The sequence below is a fragment of the Ascaphus truei genome, chromosome 5 (genome assembly GCF_040206685.1).
Source record: "Ascaphus truei isolate aAscTru1 chromosome 5, aAscTru1.hap1, whole genome shotgun sequence".
Lineage (NCBI taxonomy): Eukaryota > Metazoa > Chordata > Amphibia > Anura > Ascaphidae > Ascaphus > Ascaphus truei.
In genome coordinates, this window is record NC_134487.1 from 63,414,611 (window position 1) to 63,430,630 (window position 16,020).

The following is a 16,020-nucleotide window of genomic DNA, read 5'->3' on the forward strand; positions in this document are numbered from 1 at the left end:
TGGTGGTTTGATAAAGTTGTTGCCAATCACTAACTATACCCTCAACCCCGCTGAAATAAGTCTTTTGAATAAAGGTCTATCATTTGTTCCTACCCATAGACAGGACCCTTTCCAATGGGAGGTTGACCTATATAAACTAAACCGTCAACTTAAGCTCAGAGACTATTTCAGCAGGATACCAGGGACAGACGATAGCTCAATGGCCAACACTGACATATCTAGCTCATTCAGACCACAGAGTACATTTGACCCCCAAACGCATAACTACAATATCCTCACCTTTATGAGTCTAGTGGAAAATGAGACCAGGCCAAAAATAAAGAACTACCCCACCAGTTTCTCCAATTTGACTAAAGTGGAATACTTAGCTCTAAAGTCCCTACAGGGCAATAAGGATATTATCATTAGGTCAGCTGATAAGGGTGGGGGTATTGTGGTTATGCCTTACACCTACTATCGGGGGGAAATACTCAGACAACTGGGGACAGCTTCCCAATATAAATGTTTGGGGTCAGATCCCACGGCATCTTATAAAAAAGAGATTGATTCGGTCATAGATCTGGGCATTACCAACAATTGGATCTCTGAAACTATTGGAAATTTTCTAAAACAACCATTCCCCATCATCCCTGTTATCTATATCTTACCTAAGATACACAAATCCATAACTGCACCCCCAGGTAGACCGATTATATCGGCACGTGGCTCATTGACACATTCTATTTCAAAGTACGTTGACTATTTTCTACAGCCCATGGTCACCAAATGCAATCTTTTGTGAAAGATACCACTGATTTTATTAATCAGCTCAGTACCTTATCAGGTATTACAAGCAATACCATACTGGTGACCATGGACGTAGCTAGTCTATACACAAATATCACCCATGAAGAAGGCATTGAGGCTAGCAGATGTCATTTTGCGCAATTCACCAATCATCAGGGCCCTCCTCCTGATTTCTTGTTACTATTAATGCACATTATTCTCAATAAAAACTATTTTAAATTCGAGAATAAATTCTACTTACAGTTGATGGGCACTGCGATGGGGTCCAACATGGCCCCATCGTATGCTAATTTATTCATGGATACATATGAGCAGAAGCATATCATGAATAATAACACATTCAAAAATAATATTACCAAATATTTGCGTTATATAGATGACCTGTTCTTTATCTGGGATGGCACAGAAAGAGATCTATTATTGTTTGTAGACCAACTTAACACAATAACCTCTACCATCCGCTTCACTGTTAATTTCAGCAAAGAAGAGGTGTCTTTCCTCGACACAATTGTCTATAAATCCAATGGATCGCTAGCCACTAAACTTTATAAAAAACCAACAGATAAAAATACCCTCTTATCAGCAACCAGCCATCATCCAGGCGCATTGAAGAGAGGCTTGCCATATTCGCAATTTCTGCGTGCAATACGGATCACAAGTGACCAATCACAGCTGGACGAGGCGCTAATAGAGATGAAAGAAAAGTTCCTGATGTGGGGATATGCATATAATGATGTCTCTCTTGCCTTGGAGCAGGCCAAAAGTGTGGACAGAAGCAGGTTGCTGACACCCAAAGACCAAAAGACTGACGATAACCGGTTCAACATTAGAAGCACCTTCAGTACGGCATCTGGCTTCATCAAGAGGTGCATACGTAAGCATAGCCACATCTTGACCAATGACAAATTAATTGGCAACAACTTTATCAAACCACCCAGATTCTGCTATCAAAGGGGCCGAAACCTGGGCGACTACCTTACAAAAGCAGATCCTACCGCCAAGTATGCTGCAAAATCAATGTGGCTATCCAGACCAGCAGGCGTGTATAAATGTCACGGTTGCATCAACTGCCAGTACTTGATATTGGGGAATTCCTATCCACACCCTCACACTGGCATCCGCCAGAAGATCAAGGATACAATGAATTGTGAATCCAAATACGTTGTATATTTTATACAATGCCCATGTGGCCTTTATTACGTGGGAAAGACAATGAGGATGCTTAAAGAGAGATTAGCCCTACATCGTTCTGCCATACGGAAGGCACTGGCTGATACTGAAAACAAGGAGGATTTGTCACATCAACCAGTAGCAAGACATTACAAAAAGAAGAGGCATGGGCTCGCCACCTTGCGTTGTATGCCAATTGCCCAGGCACGGACTTCGGGGAGAGGAGGGAATCGCAACAGGACACTACTACAGCTTGAAGCTAGACTCATCTATAGTTTGGGCACATTGTGTCCATGGGGTCTAAATGAGGACTTCAGGTTAAGCTGTTTCCTGTAATCTCCGCACCTGGCCCATTGAGCTGCCTGCTGATACTAGGATTCATCTTTAACAGCAAAACCAGCGCATACTGCCTTGGGGTGTCAGCCAGTTAGCCGCATTTCCTCCATCATGTCTGGCACCTTAGGTCCCTTGCAGTCAAGATCCACCTGTGGCAATGTTTGCTGAAAGCGAGACACACACAATTTATCACTAGTTTCTCCATGTGACAGTGTCTGCATTATGTGTTTATGTTGGTATTTAAGGTGTCGCTCCCTGAAAGGATACATAGTCATCAATGCATTATCATTTCTTACAATACGCATTATGCGTTCTATGGCTGAGTGCTTTCAGCATTTATATACTGTCTTTTTTGTTTGTGCAAATTATTATGCTTTGATGCACTATTTCACTTTTTATGTATGCTGGTGCATTACAGTGTGTCAGATACCTCAGGTCCCTTTTAGTCAAGAGCCACCTGTAGCAATGTTTGCTGAGAGTGTGACACAGCATGTATTCTAATTTATTACCAGTTTCTCTATTTGACATTGTCTGCATTATGTATTTTTGTTGGTTTTTAAAGGTGTCGCTTCCTGACATGATGCATAGAGTCATCATTGCATTATCATTTCTTACACTATGCATTAGGCGTTATATGGCTGAGTGCTTTCAGCATTTATATATTGTCCTAGATTCCAGTCAGCCACGTCATCCACACGTGTGTATATATGTTTTAATCCCTCACATTTTTTTGTACATTTACGGTGAGCACATCAACTGTTTCACATGTTTCGCTTAACTTGCAGTTACAATGTGTATTTTGCACGTCCCTGAAATAGTTAATCTATCCAGGTATCAGCTCCAGATCAGTTTAGCCCATGCGCACTCTCTCCGGTTATCCAAGATATCGCTGGGTCTGGCAGACTTATGTAGTCTCTCAGCAGTAACATTATGCAATTCCTGAGCCTTTTTGCGCATGCCTAAACACATATCAGGTAAACAAATATAGAGTTAATATATTCAAAATGGATGCTCTTTACCTGCTGATACTGTGGATGCATGTCACATAGGCAGGTGAGGCTAATTAACTATGATTGGTTTTGTTGAATTGCACTGGGGTTTGGGGTATATATATGTATTGTGCACTGCATTCAATTGCACCACCTTGAGAAAGGTCCCACTGGGGGACCGAAACGTCGGTTTTTGTGTCTTCTATCAAATATAGAACATTTTTGATTTACTTACCTGCGTGCTGTCCCTTGATGTCGCGTTGCAACCGGTATCGTATGGTCTATATATATATATATATATATTTATATATATAAGGTCTGCAACCCTGTCTTTCAACCATTATCACCTCGCATACAGTGCTCCCACTGCAGCAAGGGATTCTGGGAGCACTGTATGCGAGGTGATAATGGTTGAAAGTCAGGATTGCAGACCTGTCTAAGACGTAAATGTGCTCACAAGTGATATTCTTTATTGGCTATATGCTATGTGGTGGTTTTCTGTCACCTTTTTCACCCACACACACATATATATATATATATATATTTATATGTGTGTGTGTGTGTGTGTTTGTATATGTGTATATATATATATATATATATATATATATATATATATATATATATATATATATACACACACACACATACATACATATATATATACAAACACACACACACATATATATATATGTGGGTGAAAAAGGTGACAGAATACCACCACCGTTAGCATATAGCCAATAAAGAATATCACATGTGAGTACATTCATATGTCTTAGACAGGTATAGATATATATATATATATATATATATATATATATATATATATATATATATATATATATATATATATATATATATATATCTATACCTGTCTAAGACATATATATATATATATATATATATATATATATATATATATATATATATATATATCAGAAAAACAAATAAAATAAAATAAAGGGACTTATTGTGAGATGCATTTTATTCCCCCACATACTCTAATCGGAATTAGGGAAAGGAAATACTGTAATATGTTTGTCATGTGTTAATGCTTACACAGTATATACCTATTAGAGTGTGTACAGTATATGTGTTTGTGGGAGTGAAATATATTCATGCATTTGTTGCGGGTCTCTGAATATTTTGGACAAAGACATTTTTTATAAAATGGCTCTTCTTCCTTGAAAGGTTACAGACCCCCTGGGCAAGCTAAATTAGATTTGTTTACATTAGAAAAGAGGCATCTAAGAGGGGATATGATAACAATATAGAAATATATTTGGGACAATACAATGAGCTTTCAATAAAACAATTCATTCCAAGACCAGTACAAATGATACTGGGTCATCCCTTAAGGTTGGAGGAAAGGAGTTTTCACTAGCAACAAAATCAAGGGCTCTTTACAGTAAGGACAGTTAAAATGTGGAATTCATTACCCATGGAGACTGTGATGGCAGATACAATAGATATCTTTAAAAAAAGGTTCAACATATTTTTAGAAAGGAAAGGTATACAGGAATATACCAAATAATAAACATGGGAAGGAGGTAATCTAAGGAGTAATATGATTGCCAATATTGGAGTCAAGAAGGAATTTATTTTTCCCCTTATGAGATATCATTGGATGATATGTCACTGGGGTTTTTTGTTTGCCTTCCTCTGGATCAATATAATGTAAGTACAAATCTAGGATAAAAGTATCTACTTTATCATCTAAATTTACCCTAGGTGGAACTTGATCGACATACGGTATGTCTTTTTTCAACCTCATCTACTATGTAACAGCTGAACGAACACCTAGCACAATCTATATCTGTACGCAAAAAAAAAAAAATGTTTTTGACGCTGATGGCACAGATCTGGTCACAGATTGAAAAAATGTCAGGTTTCGTACATAGGCTCAAACACAAGCGCAATTTAAAATGGATTTTCCATGGGACACAGTTGCAAAATGTCTTGTTGCTCTGCCTGCTCCCCACGTGCTGACAAAGGTCCGCCTTGCAGACCGAAACGTTGATCCTCTTCTATTAAAATATTTTTTTTTAGATTTGAGTAAGTTCTCTGGTATGACACTTCTTTTCCTTCATCTGAAGCATACTTACTACTTACTATTATATGCAAAAATACCTGCGCCAGGCTACATCTATGCAGTAATCTTAGTTGCACCATTTTTGGATCTGTCTGTGACGAGATGAGGGATTGGTAGAGCGAGTGGGAGGAGTTAGGGTGGGGTTACATTTGCATATTGGCCCAGGTCTGTGTATTAAGGAATGTGCTGTTTGCGTTACTTTTCTTGATGGTTTTCTGCGTTGTTTTCTCCGTCATCTTAAAGGTGGCGTAAGTCTTTTTCTTAGCGCAGAATATGCTACATTTTATACAGTAAAAATACACTCAATAAATATGTTGCGTCTCAGACAGGAACACGTTCTAAGTATTTTAGGCAAATGCATTTGCACTTTCTTAATACAGATGTAGCAAGACTTGCAGTCCCCAGCATCGCGGTCAGGCTGTGGGAAGTCCGTGCGGCCGCAGCACAGAAGACATTAAATTTTGCTACAGTACATCTGTACATATATCCCAAGGTCCCCATGGAATTTTTTTTTAAAAAGAGAAGCAAACAATGTTGCATAAAAAAATTATATATATATACACATTATAAATATTGATACACATCAGTTTTTTCTGTACATCGCATATGAATAAATACATCCCCATTCAAACAGTTGTGTCTGTGCTCGTCTCTTGACGGTCAGAATACGTAATGTTCTTTCAAAGCCTGGCAGTACTTGAAGCACTCTCCTTATTTCTCCATCTTCTAGTATGAAACCGCATCTCTTTGCGAGTACATCTTGAATCCATAAAGCTTTAAGACATTGCCACATGTCTTTGGTTGTGCATTCGCAGCCAATCACAGAGCCTTGTAATAAATCCAATCTGTTCCTTGTACCAAAATGTGAGTATCAGGCTCGGTAAGTGCTTTTGGAAGATGCTTTGCACTTGTATTGTTCTCTTTTTTTTATGCACACATCCTGCTGAAAAGGATTTCAGAATAAACCTGATTCACTGGACCCTGAATGTGATATGGGGATTTAGAGTTTGATGTATGGTCTTGCAGTTGAGGAATGCGTTGCCCACCAAATGCATAACTTTTTAACAGTTTCATTTTTCGTTGGTAGCGCTCTTTGAATTTACTTGATTTAACAACCTGAAAAAAAAAAAAAAAAAGCAGTGACTTTATTACTAAGTGTATGATTATTAGGGATCTTTTCACAGGTCTGTTTAATTGAAACGTTGGAAGCAGGGTGAAGAAGCTGAAAACTAGGGAAGGGAGAAAAAGTACGTGCGACCAAAAATACCAATATAATGGGCATCTTGCACAGCATTGAAGCCTCGCCAATACAGAATGGGTTTAAATTTGTATTTAAAGAGTAGTTGAAAGCAATATTTACAATCAGCCACTTCTAATATCACTTCTCTTTAATTAGTAATAATTTAGAAGCTTGAGCCCTCCTACTGGCTGCCATTCAGTCCCAATTGAAATAGTACCTGCAGTTTTAAAGCCGCACAGCATGTGGCGATGGTTCCCCCCCCCCCGGTGGTTTTTAATACGGTAGGTTTGAAGCAGGGGGTGTCCGGAGCTGAACTGCAGGAATTTCAGCTCCGGGGGACCTCCCGCTTCCCAAGATATTTAACTTGGACGGGGGTGCTGTTAGCAGCTCCGGCTGGGCAAGTTGGGGTTATCGAAATAACGGCTTAAAAGTCCTGCGTCAATAGGAAGCCATGACATCATCCCTTGCAGTTTGCTTCCTATTGGCCCACGTGTGGCAGGGCATTTAAACTGCAAAGAGATACCGACACTCTCTTCCGAGGTATCTCAGGAATCAGGGGGTGTCCGGAGCTGAACTGCAGGAATTTCAGCTCCGGGGGACCTCCCGCTTCCCAAGATATTTAACTTGGACAGGGGTGCTGTTAGCAGCTCCGGCTGGGCAAGTTGGGGTTATCGAAATAACGGCTTAAAAGTCCTGCGTCAATAGGAAGCCATGACATCATCCCTTGCAGTTTGCTTCCTATTGGCCCACGTGTGGCAGGGCATTTAAACTGCAAAGAGATACCGACACTCTCTTCCGAGGTATCTCAGGAATCAGGGGGTCCCCGGAGATGAAATTAACACGGTTGAGCTCCGGACAACCCTCTGCTTAAAACCTATTTTAAAAAAAGAGAATGTTCAGTCCGAGCTCTTGCTTCCTATGGATGTGAAAAATTGATTCCTCTTTATCCTCTTGCAGCTCCTGTAGTTCGAGGTGTCTTCCCCCACCTCAAAGATGGATCCCGGCGGAGAACTCCGTCAGCAGAGCCAGGCAACCAAGAAAAAGAGAACACAGGATCGCACCAAGGTAAGAGTAGTATAGTGTAATACAAAAAATAGAAAGTAAACACTTACATATAATAAAACTTTAATAAATCCCGATCTAGGCGATATCCTCTTCAGTCAGGCACCACTTGAGTGGGTATGCAGGGCGATGTTCAATTCCCTCCAGATAGCAGTCCCGCGCGCTGGGCTGGCTCTGTAGCACTAGCTGCAATCTAGCCTCCACGAGTGTGAGCGTGGTTAGGGGCGAAGTGCGCATGCGTGGGAATGAAGCATCCGTAGCCGTCTATGGATGCCTGTCCGTTTAGGTACTCGCGACCGGAAAGGATACACTTGTGTGTATGCCAGCTACCAAGGAGAGTAGAAGCTGGTTACACAATTCGCGATGCGTTTCTTATACCAATTATACTTCATCAGGCAAAAACTAGGGCACCTACACTGGCGACACACTTTATTCGAGCTCGGCTAGTCCCACGAATTCGGGTATACCCGGGTGTATTGAGGTTTGTGACTGTTTTCTGCCCGAGTACATTGAGGTATTTTCCAGGCAGGGATTGAAGCATTTTATTCCCGCTGGCTGCAATACTGCACAGTATATATATATATATACTGCATTACAATTCATGAATTTATGCCATCTGGTAGACACGCGAAGCATTGCAGCCTATTAAATCCTAATCATTATCATTTAACAGATCAGCTGCCCGTCAGCCAGGCATGAACCCAGGCTGGGAAGGCAAACGCAATGGGGCTTGTCAGAGGTGAGGAGCGGCGCATTCCAGGTATCTGCCAGGTACATACTGGGTATTTGCTCGAATAAAGTGTGTCAGTGCAGTATAGAGGGTCCTTATAGAGGAACAGGAACAGCCAATGATGGAATATGATTGACATATAAAGGACCCTTTATAGGTGCCCTAGTTTAAGCCTGATGAAGTATACTTGGTATGCGAAACGCGTTGAGAATTGTACAACCAGCTTCTACTCACCTTGGTAGCTGGCATACACACAAGTGTATCTTTTCAGGTCGCGAGTACCTAAACAGATAGGCATCCATAGATGGCTACGGAGGGCTTCATTCCCACGCATGCGCACTTCGCCCCTAACCACGCTCACACTCGTGGAGGCTAGATTGCAGCTAGTGCAACAGAGCCAGCCCAGCGCGCGGGACTGCTATCTGGAGGGAATTGAACATCGCCCTTGCATACCCTCTCAAGTGGTGCCTGACTGAAGAGGATATCGCCTAGATCGGGATTTATTAAAGTTTTATATAATGTAAGTGTTTACTTTTCTATTTTTTGTATTACACTATACTACTCTTACCTTGGTGCGCTCCTGTGTTCTATTTTTCTTGGTTCCCTATTTTAAAAAAAGAAGGGGAAAAAGTGTCACCAGTTCTGCTGCTTTAAGAACAGTCAGTTTTGAATTTCTTGACAACTGATTCATAGCTTCCTGCTGATTATAAATGGATTGGAACTACATGTGCAATACTGACTGAGAATGAACATATCACCAGATGAAGCAATACTGAACATGACTGCACAGTCCCAAACATCTGTAAAATATAACTGGCGCTTTCTGATCATTTTAACCATGCAGCCACTAAGCACACAGACCTCTCACATTGGGGCGCTGGCTTTCCTGGCTGCAAAATTGGGGAAAACCTGGAGCAAAAACAGACTGCACTACAAAATAGTCCCATAGGATACAATTCTTTGCTCCAAATTTGCCCCAGTTTTTCAGCCGGGAGACTTTGGTGTCTATAGCCTCTATGTTTACAAGGTGAATTGTTAGTCATTCCTTTTGTTGCAACTTGTGCTGAAATTTACCTGCGTCAGGCAGTGTCTATGAATTAATCTTAGTTGCACTATTTTTGGGTCTGTCTGCGACGAGATGATGGATTGATGGAGCGAGTGGCACCACGTGACCCCGTTGCTATGGAGACGGACGTATGACGTCACTCGGCATGACACCGCGGTGTCATTTAATGCCGCGTTGCCATGGCGACGCGCCACAGCAACTCTTCTGAATCCCGGTAAGTGAGTTGCAGAGACCTCACACGATCCCCCGGCATTTCATTTAAATGCCTCGATGAAGAGCACGGGACCTCTGCAACTGCCCGCGTCCCCCCAAAAAAATCCAGCGCCCCACACTTTGCGCACCGCTGCATAAAGGAATATGCGTCTTGCGTTACTTTTCTCGATGGATTTCTGTGTTGGTTTTCTCAGTCGCCTTAAAGATGGCGTAAGTCTTGTTTTTTAGCACTTAATAAATATGTCGCGTTTTAGACAGAAATACATGCTACTTTTATGATGCAACTACGTCAGGGCACACGTATCTCTTGATACTGTACATAGAATCCTACTGTATCTATCAAGGTAAAGTGGTGCAATTCTGGGGCAATTAAAGTGCACCGTATGTGTAAAAAAAAAAAGTCCCACTGAAATCAATAGGATTTTTTTTGTTTATACATCATGAACTGTTTTTTTGCTCCAGAATTAGTCCACTTTTGCCTTGATAAATGGACCACATGGCACTCAGAGGGGGCTAAAAAAAATGCACCATAATTATTATGGAACAAAATGTAATTGAAACCCATGGGATTTTCTCGATTGGTAATTCACACGGTTTTTTCCCTGGTTTTGCAGCCAGGAGACTTTGATAAATAAACAGAAAAACTCATATGAGAGTTTGTATTAAAGCAAAAAAAAAAAAATGCACGATATTTATCAAATACAGATCCCACTAAAAGTCATATACTGAAGGTGGTTACACAAAAATTATTCACATAGACCACAACTGAACTAATTTTCTTTGATAAATCTCAAACTTTATTTTGGTTCAGATTTGCAGACATAAGACTTTAATAGATAACCCCAGAGTTTTTATTTGACAAATCTGGTGCTATTTTACTCCCATTTGGTAGCCGGGAGACTTTGATACACAAGTGCTTATGTACCAAAATCAAGGCTGCAAAATGTAGACACATACAGCACCAGATCGATCAAAGAAAACATATCCAATACTTTGAATGGGATTTTATTATTTGATAAATCTGGAGCTATCTTTAGCAAATATTTTGCCACAGGTTTGCAGTCAGGAGACTTTGATAAATAACTCTCACATCCCAATTATATAGAAAATACTCCCCTGTGACAGTGGGATAGAGGGCAGCCAAAAATATAGCTTAACATGCAACGTTTTCCAGCCAAACTGACACTGAAGGAGATAAGTAAAATCATATTTGCTAAATATTAAAACCTGTTCTATTCCAAAATTTGGAAACAAATCCAATGATGCAGTAATTGCCGGGTCTCATTGCCAAATACCTGACATTCCTAAATAAAATGTGTATCTTATTTATAATCGTTCTGAAATTCATACATATTATGCATGGGCCCATATTCTACAGTACAAACTACGATAGCACTGAATCGCCACTATCGCATGGAAAGCCCGATTGAAGGCAGCGGGGCCTTCTGTACGATCGGCGCTATGACAATTGATAGAATAAGGACCATAGTTAGTTGTTTGAAGTGAAGTTTGATGCATTGCTTTGATGGCAGTGTATCCAAAGTTCTTTTTAGGAAGGTGGGCTTAGTTACCATGATAATTATCTCCTTCTGTAAATCCCTTAACTTTATGCAGTACATTGGAGGAGAATAATCATAGGATTTGAGCACAGATTTCCTCATAAAGAATTAACTGCTGCAGACATTAACAGGTATTTGCATGTAAATTAAAGTTCCATATTTTTAAAGTCCCCATGAGCTTTTTCGAGCCACAGAATCAGCTGTTTAAATCAGTGCAGTTAGCTATTCCTCTCTACAACACTGTTAGTTCTGTTAGTTTTATACTGTGTGTGTGTGTATTATTGTGTCCTGTGAGGGGCTGCTTCCGCTCTGCAGGGATCCCTCACAGGTGCAGGCGCTGCACCAGAGTAAGTACACACCCCAGGCTCTCCGTGGCAGAGGCTCAGGCTCCTGGAGCCAAAAGGTAATAGAGCAGCACTGGTAATATCCTGTGGTCTGGGGGAAACAGGGCTACACCGATATAGAATAAGCCATTTAATGGCACAGTGAGAGATTCAAAGAAATACACTAGCAGACATAGAAAAAACACCATCCCCACATGCAACCACAATGACCTGCATAGAACATCTTCAACAGCACCTGTGATATTGAGGTTTTTCACCATTAAACAGTGACTAAAACAAAAAACTGAATAAATAAGAACAGCGTCAGATTGGAGGTTCAAACAAGCCCAACATTGTGTATCCAACGGTGACCACACTGGACACTTCTAGGGGGTGACAGGTTTGAGGGTTATTTAGTCATGTCTCCCATAGGTACAGTATCATGTGGCTTTATAGATTGAAGTCTCCCAACTGCAAAACTGGGGCAAAAAGAGACCGCATTATATTCCTCAAAAATGAAAAGGAATCCAGTTGGAAGCTGTTTGAGTTTTTTCTTTGATAAATCTGGTGCAATTTTGTACGCTGGATTTAACGAGGAGAGAGAGAAGAGAGAGAAGAGAGAGAAGAGAGAGAAGAGAGAGAAGAGAGAGAAGAGAGGGAAGAGAGGGAAGAGAGGGAAGAGAGGGAAGAGAGGGAAGAGAGAGAAGAGAGAGAAGAGAGAGAAGAGAGAGAAGAGAGAGAAGAGAGAGAAGAGAGAGAAGAGAGAGAAGAGAGAGAAGAGAGAGAAGAGAGAGAAGAGAGAGAAGAGAGAGAAGAGAGAGAAGAGAGAGAAGAGAGAGAAGAGAGAGAGAGATCCTACAAATTAATCACAAAATAAGTTACCTCGTGAAAGTGACATCCACATTTCCCTTGTAGGAATTCTTTGTACCGTCCCATTGTGATACTAAAAGTGTCAACTACTTCATAGCCAAATAGCTTTGCTGTCCTCAGGATGAGCATGTTTTCCTCAAATAAATGTTTTACCTGGGTCTGTATATAAAAGTAAAAATAATCATTTATAGTTAATATGGAGGTTATATTATTACTACATAATTACGCTTAGACATAGTATGAATGTATTTGAAATTACAATCTAAAATGTCCTTAAAATAATTTCAGTAGAAGGAAATTGTGAATGTGAATGCTGTTCTACACTCTATCCTAACGCAGCCTTTATCTGTGAAGCATTTCCTATTTATATACAATAAACCCTTGAAACAAATGGCAGTGAGCACTATTAGATGATTCGGTATAATGTAGGATCCCTTAAAACTGGCACATACTGTAGTAGGATTTACATTTTTGGACCAGTGATGTAACGTAAGGGTCAATAGTTGTAATATTAGTCGTAGTAATGAACTAGTGTTGAATGCAGCGTGAAGTTGTAACATTTATATTGTGTTTCTGTCCCTGTGTGTGTTGGTTACACACAGCAACAATCAGCACGTTTCATGAAGTTTAATATTCTCTTACAAGCTGTACTTTTTTTCTCACAAAGAGGAATCAAATGTAGCATTTCATGTGGTTAGAGTAACAAAATATTGCTGTGCAGATGCATCTCAGCATTTCTTTAAATGTGTACAATGCACAAACATTTCTAATGCATGACTAAGGGCAGACTGAAGTCTAAGGTTGTTGTATTGTGAACACTAGCCCTGCTTTATTATTGCAGAATGCACATCCCACAGTAGCTTACAGCAGCGGTGCGCAAACTGGGGGGCGCGCCCCCCTGGGGGGGCGCAAGATTGTTTAGGGGGGGGCGCAGGAAGCAGCGGCGATTTTGCCAGGAGCAGAGGGAAAAAAGCCGTCTGCAGCTGCAATTTTTCTTTTGGCCATTAGGTGGCGCTGTGCTGCGCTGTGCTACAGTACACAGCAGCATCTCGTTGCTTCCTGCTTCCTGCGTGTGTGACATGGGGAGAGGGGGTGAGTGAGACTGGGACATGGGGGGGGGGGGTGAGTGAGACTGGGACATGGGGGGGGGGGGGGGTGAGTGAGACTGGGACATGGGGGGGGGGGGTGAGTGAGACTGGGACATGGGGGGGGGGGGTGAGTGAGACTGGGACATGGGGGGGGGGGTGAGTGAGACTGGGACATGGGGGGGGGGGTGAGTGAGACTGGGACATGGGGGGGGGGTGAGTGAGACTGGGACATGGGGGGGGGGGGGTGAGTGAGACTGGGACATGGGGGGGGGGTGAGTGAGACTGGGACATGGGGGGGGGGTGAGTGAGACTGGGACATGGGGGGGGTGAGTGAGACTGGGACATGGGGGGGTGAGTGAGACTGGGACATGGGGGGGGGGTGAGTGAGACTGGGACATGGGGGGGGGGTGAGTGAGACTGGGACATGGGGGGGGGTGAGTGAGACTGGGACATGGGGGGGGTGAGTGAGACTGGGACATGGGGGGGGGGGTGAGTGAGACTGGGACATGGGGGGGTGGGTGAGTGAGACTGGGACATGGGGGGGGGGTGAGTGAGACTGGGACATGGGGGGGGGGTGAGTGAGACTGGGACATGGGGGGGGGGGTGAGTGAGACTGGGACATGGGGGGGGTGTGTAAGTGAGACTGGGACATGGGGGGGGGGGGTGAGTGAGACTGGGACATGGGGGGGGGTGAGTGAGACTGGGACATGGGGGGGGGTGAGTGAGACTGGGACATGGGGGGGGGTGAGTGAGACTGGGACATGGGGGGGGGGGTGAGTGAGACTGGGACATGGGGGGGGGGTGAGTGAGACTGGGACATGGGGGGGGGGAGTGAGACTGGCACATGGGGGGGAGTGAGACTGGCACATGGGGGGGGGAGTGAGACTGGCACATGGGGGGGGAGTGAGACTGGCACATGGGGGGGGGAGTGAGACTGGCACATGGGGGGGGAGTGAGACTGGCACATGGGGGGGAGTGAGACTGGCACATGGGGGGGGAGTGAGACTGGCACATGGGGGGGAGTGAGACTGGCACATGGGGGGGGAGTGAGACTGGCACATGGGGGGGGGAGTGAGACTGGCACATGGGGGGGAGTGAGACTGGGACATGGGGGGGGACTGGGACATGGGGGGGAGTGAGACTGGGACATGGGGGGGGAGTGAGACTGGGACATGGGGGGGGAGTGAGACTGGGACATGGGGGGGGAGTGAGACTGGGACATGGGGGGGGAGTGAGACTGGGACATGGGGGGGGAGTGAGACTGGGACATGGGGGGGTGGGAGAGTGAGACTGGGACATGGGGGAGTGAGTGTGAGACTGGACATGGGGGAGTGAGTGTGAGACTGGGACATGGGGGAATGAGTGTGAGACTGAGGCATGGGGAGGGTGTGAGTGACATGAGGGGGGTGAGAGTGTGAGATGGGGAGGGGGGTGAGAGTGAGTGTGACATGGGGAGGGGGGGTGAAAGAGCTACATGGGGATGGGGATGAGAGAGACATTGGTGGGAGGGAGGGAGACACTGGCAGGAGGGAGAGAGACACACAATGGCTGGAGGGAGAGAGACACACAATGGCTGGAGGGAGAGTGTGAGAGAGACACCGGGTGGAGGGAGAAACAATAGCTGGTTGGAGAGTGCAAGAGAGACACTGGGGGGAGGGAGAGGCAATGGCTGGAAGGAGAGTGAGAGACAATGGAGGAGGGGGACACTAGGGGGAGGGAGAAAGAAAGAGAGACACACGGGGAGGGAAAGAGAGTGGGGGGAGACACTGAGGGGAGGGATAGAGAGGGACTGGAGGGGGAGTGAGAAATACAGGGAGTTGGAGAGACTGGAAGAGGAGTGTGAGACTGGAAGAGGGGAGAGAGTGAGAGACAATGGGGGGAGGGAGAGAGTGAGAGACAATGGGGGGAGGGAGAAAGAGACACACTGGGGGGAGGGAAAGAGAGTGTGGGGGAGGGGGAGACACTGAGGGGAGGAATAGAGAGGGACTGGAGGGGGAGTGAGAAATACAGGGAGAGACTGGAAGAGGTTAGAGAGGTCCTGAGGTGTTCTAATGTGGCGGGAAGAGAGAGATTAATAATACAGCAGAAATGGGAACGCTATTAGACAAATATTATAATATTTATTTTTAAGTTATGTAATTTGTGCTATAAATACTTTTTTTGTAGATGCGTGGCGGGGCGTTACAAAGCTGGTTCGCCCTCAATGGCTGAACCAGCTCACGTGCGCTGACGTCATGTGATTTTGATTACATCAGGCAGGGGGGGCCCGAGAAATTTCATGGATGAAAAGGGGGGCTCGGCATAAAAAGTTTGCTCACCCCTGGCTTACAGAATATGAGATAGTACTATGTCCTGCTGCTCTCATGATATTTTGTGTCAAATGAAGATTGGAAATGTCAAGTCTTTATAGAGCTGACTCTGTTGGGATGTCACTTTCTAATTTACTGTTTTGTCCATTAGAATGTGGTTCAAATTTACGAACTTGCTTATCAATATCTT

At 43.6% G+C, this 16,020-nt stretch overlaps 1 protein-coding gene across 3 annotated transcripts in view; it reads right to left on the bottom strand.

Annotated features, from left to right (window-relative positions):
* Positions 1-5,904: 5,904 nt before the first annotated feature.
* CPED1 (cadherin like and PC-esterase domain containing 1) overlaps positions 5,905-16,020 on the bottom strand; it is a 406,802-nt gene continuing 396,686 nt past the window's right edge. Inside the window, exons 22-23 of one of the 3 annotated variants that reach the window (XM_075599939.1) lie at positions 12,446-12,586; positions 5,905-6,486 (exon numbers count right to left, since the gene is read on the bottom strand). In XM_075599939.1, coding sequence (XP_075456054.1) covers positions 6,298-6,486; positions 12,446-12,586 — 330 coding nt within the window. In that variant the 3' untranslated portion in view covers positions 5,905-6,297. Of the gene's footprint in view, positions 6,487-12,445; positions 12,593-16,020 lie in introns of those variants that run through there. The other 2 variants (XM_075599938.1, XR_012801651.1) reach the window with 2 other exon arrangements.